Source organism: Corvus cornix, chromosome 7 (assembly GCF_000738735.6).
Source record: "Corvus cornix cornix isolate S_Up_H32 chromosome 7, ASM73873v5, whole genome shotgun sequence".
NCBI classification, from domain to species: domain Eukaryota; kingdom Metazoa; phylum Chordata; class Aves; order Passeriformes; family Corvidae; genus Corvus; species Corvus cornix.
This window is the reverse complement of record NC_046337.1, coordinates 1391690-1405029: the sequence shown is the minus strand read 5'-3', so window position 1 is coordinate 1405029 and position 13340 is coordinate 1391690. Positions and strand designations below refer to the sequence as shown.

Genomic DNA, 13340 nt, shown 5'->3' with positions numbered 1-13340 from the left:
TGTGCACAGTTACATTACTGCCTGAGACAAGACATGGGGTATTTACCCTCACTCGTCCTGTCCCTGACCAAAATACAGTTTTATTTAACAGAAAAACACCCAGTGTTTCCTTTTCCTTACCTGCAAAGCTGCCTTGGTCAGTGCCCAGCACCACTTGCCAGCCTTGCAGCTGTGGGACAAATACTTTTTTTTTACATGGGTTGGCCATGTTCTTTCAGTGAATCCAGAAATTTCCGAGAATTTCCGTGCTTCCAGCACTAGGATTTGTAACTCACGAGTTAATTTTCTCTGGGGAGCCACAGGTGTGTTGCCAGGTGTTGGATGTACCCTCATTTAAACACCATGGGAGGGACTTGTAAGGAAAACCCACAGGTGCTTCCCTGAACAAGTGAATTTAACTTTGGAGAGACACAGTGAAGCTGTGAAAGTTTTTAAGTTCATGTTCAGAGATGAAAGGCTTTGCTTTTCACCACAGAATCCGATGGCAGCTGGGCCAGCTCGGAGTTGAGCTCTGTCCTCTCTTGGGGTGGGATGGATTACTTGGGATGGAAAAGATCATCCCATGGGCAGGGACACCTTCCACTATCCCAGGCTGTCCAAGCCCCATCCACTGGGACACTTCCAGGGATGGGACATGAAATCTCCTTTCTTATTCCAGAAGTTTTTCATCTTTCCTTCAAGCAGCTTTTATTCCCACAGCAGCTTCTTGCATTTAATTTTCCCTGCTGGTCTGGAACCAAAGCAGCAAGGCCAGACTAATCTCCAAGTTTCTGTGTCCAGAGACTTTTGTGTTTCCTGTTGCTCTGGAGGGGAATTTATGGCCCTGAACAGTTTAAGGAGAGAAATATCCTGATAACTCACTGTCCCAGTCCATCCCGAGTCAGAGCTGTGGGCACTGGGACTGTGTGTAACCCACAGGGAGATGAAGCAGCTCCTCTGGTGTTAAACATGCCTCAAGTTCAGCATCCAGCCTGCAATGGCATTAATTATTCATCAGCTGTCAATTATCCCCCTTTCCGCTGGTCCTCAGCTTGGAATTTCAGCAGCACTCGGTTCTTGTCTGTTCTCAGCTCTCCTGGACTCGGGGCAGGGTTCAGTGGCTGCGCAGCTGTGGGAGAGCTACCAAGGTTTAATTAAACCATTTATTCTGATTATTTAAATAAAAACCTCTGAGGTTTCCCCCCATGTCTTTTGTTTGGGTTTTTTCCCTATGGCAGCCTGGTTTAACCTGGCCGATGCTGCTGCTTTTTTATGGGCTAAGCCGGGCTTCCAGTGCTGCTGGAAGCTTTCTAGGAAAGCATTCCAATGGGCAGGGCTGGGTACAGCCTCGAAATTCCCTCCTGGAAATCTGGGAGGGCTTGTTCGGGTCGTGTACGTTTTGTTCCAGGCAGCTGTAACACAGACAGGGTCATGGGAGCGTCTGTGCCGGGGAAGTGCTTCGAATGCCTGCGGAAGGATTTCACCATGGAAATGCCTCTGTACAGAAAAATCCCAGACAGGGAGAGAGTATGGAATGGCTTCGGTTGGAAAAAGCCTCCAAGATATTCGAGTCCAACCATTCCCCCAGCACTGCCCCATGTCCCCAAGTGCCACATCCACACGGGGACTCCACCTGAGCACCCTTTCCATGAAGGAATTTCCCCAATATCCACCCTGTCCCTCCCCTGGCCCAGCCTGAGGCCGTTCCCTCTCCTCCTGTCCCTGTTCCCTGGCAGCAGAGCCCGACCCCCCCGGCTGCCCCCTCCTGTCAGGGACTTGTGCAGAGCCACAAGGTCCCCCCTGAGCCTCCTCTGCTCCAGGCTGAGCCCCTTTCCCAGCTCCCTCAGGAACTCTCCAGCCCCTTCCCAGCTCCCTCAGCTGCTCCTGGGGCTCCAGCTCTTTCCCCAGGACACAGACAAGTTAAGCAGCTTAAGAAATTTTAACCCCTAGGATCATATGAAAGCAGACAAAAAGCATTTTTTTGTTCTATTTATTTGGAAACGCTTCTGCTTTTCATTAACAGCTTAGATGCAAACTCACATGCTGAGATCTGATTTTGAACAAACAGCCAAGAAAGTTCAATTAAACAGAATTTTAAAAGCATCAGATCTGCCTGAGGTGTGTAAATGCAACGTGCAGCTCACCTGGCCAATGTGCTCCTGTCCCTCCAAGGCAGGGCTTGGGTGGTCACAGCATCTCCGTCAGGTTGCTGGTTCCTGTTACTCATTTTTGGGAAGAGGAAGCTGGAACTCTCTGCTAGAGGCAGCATCTTCCAGTGCTTTCAGTTTTCCAAGATACCATAAATGGCTGGAGGTGGCACTCGGGGCTCTGGGATCGGTCACAGGTTGGACTCGATGGCCTCGGAGGTCTTTTCCAACCTTAACCATTCTGTGATAAATTTAATTAGCTTCTAATTATCCAGTCCTTAATACCTCCCATCATTGTGCCCCCTTGTTCCTGCCTGGGAACCAATTCTAACCAAGTGGGAGATCCCACAAAGGACCAGCTCCAAACCTCTGAACATTCCCGAGAATCCTTCAAAGGAGCAGTTGGCTGCAAGTATCTCATTCCCTGCTGGATCAGCAGGAATTATCTGTATTTTTGTACTTCTGGGTCGCAGCTATTTAAGAGCAGATCGTTATAAAAATAAACATCATTTATTTTGCAGACCAGATGCAACTCCTTCTTCAGAACCTCATTAAATTTTCCTAGAAATGTAACACGTGCGGCTGCTGCCAAAAACTGTTGGCAAACAACAAAAATGCCACAGGGCTCTGGGTTTCTCCTGACTCTCCCAAGCATTTTCCCAATCTTAGTGCAGGACACAAAGAGACTGGACAGACTTTTAAACGTTTTGTAGTTTTGTTCATTTATTGTAGAAAAGTTATTGTAATGCAGTTCATCTTTGTACATCTAAATTCCATAAAACAAATCCATAGAAATGAGGATAACTATGGGCATGCAGTCTGCATGATCCTGGTCACAAAAATAACACCACTTTATTTTTTTTTCCTTTTTTCTTTTTTTTTTTTTTTTTTTTTAGTTTTTGTAGTTTTCTTTGAAAGCCACTAAAAGCAGAGGGAGAGCAGAGCATGCACCACTGTACACATTGCATAGTATATGGTACCCACATGCCTGGTCGGGTGCTACACACACAGGGCCTATAGGGCAAAACAAAGGGAAAATCAGCAGAAAACACAATTTTGGGGTGGCTCTGTCCCAGTAAAGGCAGTAATGTCTTCACCAGTGTGGCTCTGAACTGGCTCCCAGTGAGGCAGCACTGCCAGGCTCTCACTGGGAACCAGTTTGGCTGAGAAACAGAGATTTTCCAGGATGTGAGAAGCCCAAGGTCCGGAGTTTGCAGTTGGAATGGCTGATCCCAACATTCTCCCCGCTCTGGTTCCACACAATCTGCATTATTCTTGCCTGACTCCCTGTCTGCACCAGAAGGGAATCGATCAGGTGTGTCCCAATCCTAAACACACCTGGGCCCACGCACACATTCCTTAACCTCACCTCCCATCAGGTTTGCAATTCTCGGGAATTTTGGGTGCTGTGATGCTCTCCCCTCCCCCACCTCCAAGCTCTGTGTCCCCACGAACATCTACTGGGAGTGTTTCATTCCCGACCTTGGGCTACTGGTGGGTCCACCAGTCACATCCCAAATCCACACATTGGCCAAAATTAAAGTTATTCACATGATTTCAGCTTCCAGGAGGAAATGAGCAGAAATGAATGCAGTGGGCTTTGCGATTTTAAAAGGCTCTTTTTGTTTGTCATTAATTAATTAATATGGAAGGGAAACAAGTTATTGAGAAATCAATCCCATGTGCAAAATGCCAAAATCAACTGCTGAAGTATCAGGCAGCGAGTAAACAGATCAAAAATGCAATAAATCCACTGATGCTGGATCAGAAATCTCCCCCTTGGTTCCAAAAACACGATGCCAGATGCAGGAGTGGAATTGCTGTAAATTTGTGCTATTACAGATGTGCTTCTTTTCCCTTGCTCTGTTTTTACACCGTTGGCAAAAGAGAGAACTTTGAGCTCTGTGGATTCTCTGCTGCGCCTGCAGAGCAGCTCCAGCACGGGGATCTTACAGGTAATTACAGTTTGTTTTCCAGGCAATATTGATAAGGCAGGGGATCACCATTCCTGGGCACACCTTGCTCTTGGACAAGACAGGAGTTGGTGTCCGTAGGATGTCCGGACAGGAACTCACTGCCAAGGAATTTGGTTTCCCAAATTCCCGAGGCAGGTCCATAAAGCATCCTGAGGCCAAGCCAAGGCTGCTCCCAGTTTCAAAGGAATAAAGGAGTGACACTTACTCACATCTGAAATGATTTCTACCTCCTCCCCAAATTCTCTGGATGGATTTAATCACAGTATTTCTCCTGACTTCTTGAGTGGATTCCACACACAGTGAAAGAAATCTGAAATTTCACTCCTAAGTAGCATTTTCACCTTTATCTTTGAGTTAATGCCGTACATACGTTTTACAACTTTATTAAAATTTCCCTTTCTTTTTAAAGACACGCCTTTATTTTTCTATATAAAATAAACTGGGTGTGGTAACAACCTCACCAAGGTTATTCAAACGACACCACATTCTCTTTTAGGATCATTTTAACTCCATTTCCCCAGAGTTAAGCTTGGCTGCATTACAGGGTCCTGCAGCCTTTGTGGGACTCATGTTTGAGGGAATGAGAGGCAACTCCAACAAAATACATGGCAGCAGAATCCCAGGGACCCAAACCTGGACTGGCACCAACAGGGGTAATAGAACTGGATTTTAAAATGTACATTTTTAGGAGTAAACCCAGGTTTGGATAAATGGCATTTTATAAAATATGCATCTGATTTTTTCATTTGTAGTCTCCAATTATTTTGCCTTAAAAAAAATCAGGAGTGTGGGATCAAGGACAAGTTTCAGAAGTACTGAATTTGTGAAAGAAAATACTACAGAGGACATATTTAATGTATTATTAAAGAAAAAAGAGCATCAGAACCTCTGACTTACCCAAATCAGTGTGCTGTGAACAACAGGAATAAAAATATTATTTTGGAATGGTGAAGTCAGTAAAGACAGAAGATTCTGGATGCTCCAGGGAATTCTGTGGTGCTGAGACCAAACTGAATTCAGAAGATCTGGCATCAAACTGAAGTTACAAATATCAGCAGCTGTGAGTTGCACGTCCCATGGGAGAAGTGTTTGGCATCAGGAAAAGAATCTGTACATGTTAATACAACTCCAGGGAGAAAGTATTTGAAATTCTAAGGTTAACAATTAAATAATTGATTCGCAAACGTAAGAACGTGCTGAATTTTCTCTTTAAAGATTGTTATCACCTTGATTGGTTAAATCCTTGTTAATCCCAAAGTGTCTGAATGAGAAACTCAGACAGCAACAAAACTTTAAAAAAAAAATCCCTGTTTTATAAACATTTCTAAACCCTCTGTCTGTGCCAGAGCTTAGAATAGAGCTCTGGTTTTTAGCATTATTTTAATAACAAGAAATGATGTGAGGACTGGAGAATGAGGCTGGATCGATTCAGTCAGGAGCACATGAACTCCACAATTTCAACTGAATCACAACAGAGCAGCTCAGCAGTGCTGGAATCCCACCAGGAACACGGAGTTACCAATGCTGATCCCCAGCACAGCTTGCACTCCTTACTGCGTCCTAAACAGAAATTCCTTTTTCAAACCAAGACTGCCCATAGTACCTGCAATAAATGCTGAGTCTCCCAGCATGGTTGGTGTATTTGTACTTAAAGAATATCTCTTTTCAAAGAATTAAACACCCCGGCAAGGAATGAGACCTGCAGGGCCCCTGGTTCCTTGTGTTACAATGGAATGGGCTCTGGGAGAAACTCAGGACACCCAGGAGTCAAGGCAGCTTAACCCCATGGAATAAATTACCTCAGGCCCACCCCTGACTTCCCTCACAAGTTTGTTTTTGTCAAACCCGAGTCATTTTGGCACTTGAGATGTTCAGGTGATGGGATTGTGCAGGTGTGTGGTGGGTGGGGATCCTTCCCTCACCTGGTGTGACATGGAAGACTTAAAACAAGGCTCCGAAAGGCTCTAGGAAATCTATGTCGGTGCTTTGCAGCAAATACGCAAATATGCAAATCTCCTCAAGCAGCTAATGAGCTGATCCCTAATCTACTGCAGAATAAAGAGGAGCAGCTGCTGCCCAAGGTTCTACAGCTCCCCTGCAATCAGGACTTCAATGCACAAACAAGGGACTGGGGAAAGCTCAGAGAAGAATGGGTCACCTAACGCCTCCTTTCTCATGCAGGTCTGGGTGCTGTACATGGAAAATGGTCTGGAAAACTTCCTGGAGGATGCTCCACTGTGCTGCAGCACAAAATCCTGGCGGAGGCAGCTGCAGCTGCCAGTCCCAGGCCAGGTCCTGCTGTGTTCCCTCAGCCTCAAGAGCTCCTCTGGCATCTGCAGCCAGAGGGAATCGGCTAGGATCAGGTCTGGCAGATCCATCCAGAACTCTGGGACTCCAGTGGATGCAGAGATTTCCATATTTTCCTTGGTAACTGGTCCATTGGGATCACCCAGTGGTACTGGAGCTGCCTGTTAGGCAGTGGGGTCATTAAAATGATTGATTAATTAATCAGGTGTCTGCCACCTTTTAATGCTGCTGGAGATGGGCGTGGGTGTCCCACAAAGGACATGGATTACTTTTCCCAGTAACTTCAAGAGGATAATCAGACTCCAGGATGCTGGAAGCACCAGCAGTCTTTGCCAGCTGGTCCAGGAAGTGGAAGAAACCGGAATATTCCAGAAATTCCTTTAGTGCTACATGCTGTCAAAGCCTGGTGTCAGCAGGCTTTGGGAGGAAAACAAGCAAATAAAAAGGTTAATGATCCTTATTTTTGGGAAAAAAAAAAAATAGTTGTGACATGAACCTGCATAAACAAATGCATGTTCAGCATAACTGTGTCAATGCCAGGGAATGTGTGCGCTGGGGAATTTCGGGAGGCTCTGCCTGAAGATGTCAGTGGTTGTACAAAACGGGCAACGGGGGTCAGTTTTCAATCCCGTGGGATCTAAGGCTTCACTGATGGTGTAAAACACAAGGTCCAACCACAGGAATTCATCTCTTGGAAGGAACTCAAGACTCAGGAGGTGAAAGAAATGATTGTTAGGAAGTAAGGCAGCAATATCTCCAAGGATTTATCATAGCTCTTGGAATCCAAAGCTTGGAATCAGCTCCACAACTTCCCTGTGAGCAGATTTTTGTCTGATATTCCCTTTTTATTGCAATTCTGACCAAGATGTTGTTTGAAATGTTCATCACTGATGACTGCTTAACCCCAGTCCCTCCCCTCGGATTTCATGGCTGCAATGGATCTTCTGGAGAGTTCTTGTGCGCCACTGGAATTGTTGGACATTCAGAGGTGGATTTGGGAAGATGGAACATGTAGGCAGGTACTCGGGGTACTGGAATGTAGGTACTCTACACACTGGGTCACAGGAAGGGATTGATTCCATTTAAAAAGCAGGATAAAAATGGGAGAAAAATCTGACGTCTCTATACTCCTGTTCCATTTTGGGACTTCTAGCTGTATTCAGGTAAAAAGAGTGGGAAAAAAAGACTATTCCCAACCTCCAAGCACACAAACGATGGAGTTTGTTCCTTTTCCTGTCCCTGTTTCCCGTCTCCTGTCGCAGTTCCTCCCTGCTGGTCCCGACTGTCAGGACTGGCTGAACTCAAGAATCATTTGGCTGCAACATTCATGCCAGGTCTAAAAATAATTTCAAACTGGAAAGTGTTTTGTAACTGCTGCAATAATTTGGGATATTTGGCACTCTCGAGAGTTTACATTTGGTTTGTCTGAAAAAGTCATTCTGGAAAGAAACCGTTAGAATAAATCCTTTTATTCTAACCTGAAATGGAAATTGAGCTCCCAGCAAACAAATACTGGAGCTGACTTTCTGACTTCCAGTGGTTTGTAATTTTCAGATTTTTCTTTGTACTTTTTTTTTTCCCCCCAACATGCTCACGTCGACTTTCCAGTCAATTCACCCAAATTCCAACAGGAATTGGTTTATAAATTGGTTCCAACTGGAACTGGTCATTTGGAATTTCCAGCACAGGAAATTATTTTATAAGTGCCTCGATAAGTACCCGAAATTACAAACGGATGTGTCTAATACCGAACGACAAGAAAAAAAAATGGCTATAAATGCAAATGCTGTATTAAACCCAAAAATAATCCCAAAAACAAACCTCTATGATCGGGCAGAAACGGAAGGGCCGGGCTGGGTTTTGCTGCCCCCTAATTAAACATCAATGACAGCAGAGTGCAACTGCAGTGTCGCTGTCACACCTGCCAAATTAACTTGATCTAATTGTTATTCCTAGCTACGTTATGGCAAGGTATGAACGGATGAATCCTGTTTTTCCCCAGGTCCCCGCACTCAGAGCCGGTGCCGTGAGTCGTGGCTGTATCCGCCGGGGGAGCCGCGGTTCCGGTGGGGTTTATACGAGTCCTGGTAGGGGTCAGAGTATTCCTCTTCCACGAGGGGATAGTGGTCTCGGCTGTGCTGGGAACTGGAAGACAAGCGGTTCCTGCTCTTCCGAGCCCTCTCGTTGTGGTAATTCTCGTCGGAGGTCATGAGGCTGCGCCGCTCGATGGGCGAGTTCTCCGTGGAGTGGCTGCCGTGCCTCCCGCGCTGGCTCTGCGGGGGCCAAACAACGCCAGCGTTAATTCCCGCACCCTCAGCTCCTGCCGAGCCCCATCCGAGGCCTCCTGGCAGCAGCCACGGCCCGTGGGGCTCGTGGGCTCGTGTCCCAGCACAGCCTGGCTGCTGCTGCTGCTGCTGCTGCGGGGCCGGGAGCGGCCGGCGCCGGCTCCTGCCGCGGGCAGCGGGAGCGCGGGCTCGCCCTGCTGAGTATCGTCACAGAGAGCATGAAAAGTGAGCTGATGTAGTCAGCATTTATCACTTTTCTCTGATCAGGAACAGAACATTCACGCTGCTACTCTGCTTAGGGAATGTCTAAGCGTCCATTTCTGTAGTTTTGGAACACATCTGAAGATGCTCGTTGGGGTTGTTTTTAGAGGTGCAGCTCTGAGCCTTATTTAAACCCTTCCTATGACCAAACCACGATGGGCTACTCAGCAGGCAGACAAGGGGAGACTAAAATGATTAGATAATAACAAATTCCTTCAACTAAAACATAGTATTTAAAATATGTTGACAGAAAATCCCTTCCTAAGGTCATTTGTTAATTAGAAGCCCTTGCTTTCCTCACATTCCCATAATGACAATGCCCATCATTTGTCACATGAACAAAATGAGTTCAAATTTTTTTGCCAGTTAATGGCACAATGAAGAAGTAGCCTAAAGTAAGCCCTTTGTTTGCTTTCAACATACATTAAACCTCTCAGGACTATCAGCACCCATCTCTCAGGACAAACTCCGTGCTGAAACTCCAGCCCCTGCTCTCAGGGATATAAAACCTTCCTCCTGCTGCTACAGCCCCTGCCTGGCGACTGTTTTCCTGAATAATTTATATCCAAGGCGGGTGTGGAGGGGCAGGGATGGAGCAGGGGGTGTGTGGTTACAGCTCCGGGGCGGTGCCGCCAGGGAGGCTCCTGGAGAGGGGCCCTGAACAAGGGGTTCCCTCTGCAACCTCACCCCCACTACTGGGGAGAACTCCAGCCACGGGATCCCCAAGCTCTCCTCAGAGCACCAAGCTCTAGTGGGGATTATGGCAAAGTGCTTCAGGAATTAAAGACAGGCTGGGAGAGCTGGGGGTGTTCACCTGGAGAAGGCTCCAGGGAGAGCTCCGAGCCCCTTGCAGGGCCTAAAGGGGCTCCAGGAGAGCTGCAGAGGGACTGGGGACAAGGCCTGGAGGGACAGGACACAGGGAATGGCTTCCCAGTGCCAGAGGACAGGGCTGGATGGGATATTGGGAATTGGGAATTGTTCCTGGCTGGGAGGGTGGGCAGGCCCTGGCACAGGGTGCCCAGAGCAGCTGTGGCTGCCCCTGGATCCCTGGCAGTGCCCAAGGCCAGGCTGGACATTGGGGCTTGGAGCAGCCTGGGACAGTGGGAGGTGTCCCTGCCCATGGAAGGGGGGGAGAGGATGGGCTTTGAGGTCCCTCCCAACCCAAACCAGTCTGGGATTCCATGATGAATTACCCTTGTGTTTGTCTGACACAAATGCAGTTTGGATGTATAATCCCCTCATCAATTGCAGCTTTATGTCTGTGCTCACCTCTTGTGCCTTCCCTGTGGTGATTCACCTCTCAGGCTGCATCCTGCTGCTTTCCTGAAACCTTCCTGCTTCCCTGGGCTGTGTGCTCATCCCAGTGCTGCTGCTGAGCTCCTGGGGTGTCATCATGGGACACACCTGGGGTGGTTACACATTGGTCTGATGTCCCAAACAACTTTTGATCCTGCTGTGTCATTGGAATGACAACCTGCAGGAATGGACTTGAAACCCCAATCCCCTGGAGCCTAAGGAACACATCTCCCCAAAACTTGAGCTACAGGATTTGAGTCCATGCACTGAAATTAGGCTAGACTGCATTTAGAGCTAACCAGGCACAGAGGGAAATGACTGGTTAGAGAGTTAGAGAATCCCAGGATGGTTTGGGTTGGAAGTGAAATTAAGGATCACCCAGTCCCACCCCTACCATGGGTAGGAACACCTTCTACTATCCCAGGTTGCTCCAAGCCCCGTCCAGCCTGGCCTGGGACACTTCAGGGATCCAGGCACAGCCACAACTTCTCAGAGCAATAAATATTTTTTCTAGGAAATATTGGCAAAGATCAAATTTACTCTTCCCCCTCAGCTCAGCATCCAGCTCTTCCTGTAAGGAAGGCGATTCCAAGGATCAGGTATGACAGACCCAGCAGTGCCACCTGTGCCCTCTCTGACTGCTCTGGATCTGTGCCACAGAACGTCACCCTCATGACCTCCGTGAGTCAGGAGTTCAGTTCTCAATAAACCAAAGTCCAGGCCACAGCCAGGTAAAAAAGGGAGCTTCCCAAATCTGGCTTTGGCAAAGCAGGGACAGCCTGTCCCAGCACACCTGTATCAGGCTCACTGCTATGTGAGGCTTTGGGCTTTTCCTTTTCAGTCCCCCACGTACCAAGGGCATAAGGAATATAAAATCTTCCTGTATCACAAGCACCTTTGCTAGCTTAATTAGCCTGAGTGCTTTCTAATTACCACACACATCATCACAGTGAAAGCTGATGCAAATCCTTCCACAGGTTTGGATGAGTATAAAACCTCCAACATGGGTAACAGGGATGGTGGAAGTCCTTACTGTGAGATAACCATGGCAAACACCAGGGCCTGAACCCTCCTGGCACGGAAAACCTGCAGCCTCTGGTTGGGCATCGATCACTCCAGGAGAAATTTACCCCTCTGCAGAGCACCAGCACCATTGATCCCACCAAAACCCTTTGGAATTCGGGTGAAGTGGGGATTAAGTGATGCATACCTTCAGCCAGCCCACTGCACAGGGGTGATTTTCATCTTCAGTGTGAGTTTTCCCTAAGTAAATGGAGCAACATTTCACAGTTATTGCTGGTGTCCATTGATCAGAGAGAAATAAATGCCTGAAAAAAATTCTGTGGATACACCCAGTTCTCAAAATGAAACTGAAGAGGTGAAAAGTTCTGCAGATGGTATTTTATTGGCATGAAGGGATGGAAAACTGAAACTTTAAGGCAAGTGGGAAATGGAAACAACAGTTTACATGTGCATGTTATTAGTAACAGAACAGTGCTTGTGCATTCAGCCACTCAGGAGACAGTGACTTGCTGGTCCCAATAAAACCAAGCACGGCTTTAGAAAGGTGAGTGCAGGAATTAAGCACCTTCAGGGAAGTGCAGCTCACTCACAGCAAAACCAGCTGGATGTTAACTGAAAACACCAAACAACAGTCATTTCCTCCAAAACTGTTACCTGCTTCCAGACACTCCACAAGCAGAGGAGACGTTACATTTGTCAGGTGAATTATTCATTAAATGTCATTTGTTCAGTTCTATTTCTGACGTACATTAGCAAGTGACACTCCTGGAGTCCCCCACACACTGAAACTTGCAGGATTTAAAGCTCCCTGCAATCCTGAGCCCCTCAAGCATCCCCAGTTATTAACCCCACACATTTCTGGTTTCAAACTTAATAAAGCACGTACTTCTCATTAAGGACTATTTACATGCCACGATTGAAGTGTCAAAGTTCAGCCGAGTCTGAGCTATCCCTGTGGAAAAAAAGGGTCACAATTTTTTTCAATGGGTAAAGAAATAATGTCTTTTATTCACACTCAAAGAACAAGCTTTTCCACCCAAAAGTGAATGTTTGGTGAAGTTAATGAGGGTAGAATAAAAGGGATCATTACAGAGCCGATTCCTGGCTAGGAAACTGATGGCTGTTTAACTTCCCACTAAAGGCAGAGCATTCCCAGTCTTCAGCACTGGGCTGAGGAGCTGCTTCCTCCCTGCTTACACCCCTGAGCTGGTCTTGGCAGAGGCCAAACGGGGAGTGGTGCCTCCCAGAGCAGCGTCAGCGATGCTGCACAGACCGTGTCACACTACAGCCCCTGGCAGACTGAACGAACCCACCTGCTCTGCACTGCCTGGCGCTCCGAGGGCTGTTCCTACCTGCAGGCCGGAGATTGCGGCGGGATACGGGGACAGGGCGGTGGATCCCAGGTTCCTGCCCAGCAGGGGGGTCATGGGCGTGGCACTGGACGTGTGGGTGGCTCTCCAGTAGGCCTCCAGGTACTCGGCCAGGTGCTCGCAGGCGTCCTCCAGCTGGTTCTCGTCCAGGATCACATCGAACATGTCCTGGGCACAGGGACACAGGGCAGTCACGGCCGTGTGACACGGGGGACACAGAGCTGGCAAACGCTTCTTGTCACACTGGGCCTTGGAATTGTTCAATGAACAGGAATCAGAGCATGGGAGAGCGGGAGGGAGCTGGAAACATGGAGAGGGGCTTACAACAGCATGGAGTGACAAGGGGGATGGATTCACACTGAAACACGGCAGGGAGAGATGGGATATTGGGAAGGAATTCCTGGCTGGGAGGGTGGGCAGGCCCTGGCACAGGGTGTCCAGGGAAGCTGTGGCTGCCCCTGGATCCCTGGCAGTGCCCAAGGCCAGGTTGGACGGGGCTTGGAGCAGCCTGGGACTGTGGGAGGCGTCCCTGCCCATGGCAGGGGTGGGATGGGATGGCCTTTAAGGTCCCTTCCAACCCAAACCATTCTGGGATTCTGTGGCTGGAGAAGAAAACGGTACAGGTGGGTTTAGAAGGTGACCAAGAGCCAAAGGCCTCAGGAGTCGCTGGACACTGTCCCCACGTGTTGTGTGAGC

General features: G+C 48.0%; 1 protein-coding gene across 7 annotated transcripts in view; it reads right to left on the bottom strand.

Annotated features, from left to right (window-relative positions):
• Nucleotides 1-2822: 2822 nt before the first annotated feature.
• The window catches only part of CACNB4 (calcium voltage-gated channel auxiliary subunit beta 4), a 78087-nt gene continuing 67569 nt past the window's right edge, over nucleotides 2823-13340 (bottom strand). For 2 of the 7 annotated variants that reach the window (XM_039554835.1, XM_039554836.1), the window contains 2 exons: nucleotides 12627-12812; nucleotides 2823-8682 (listed from right to left, as the gene is read on the bottom strand). In XM_039554835.1, the coding sequence (XP_039410769.1) occupies nucleotides 8422-8682; nucleotides 12627-12812 (447 nt within the window). In that variant the 3' untranslated portion in view covers nucleotides 2823-8421. Of the gene's footprint in view, nucleotides 8683-11461; nucleotides 11515-11632; nucleotides 12813-13340 lie in introns of those variants that run through there. The other 5 variants (XM_039554837.1, XR_005602314.1, XR_005602313.1 and 2 more) reach the window with 5 other exon arrangements.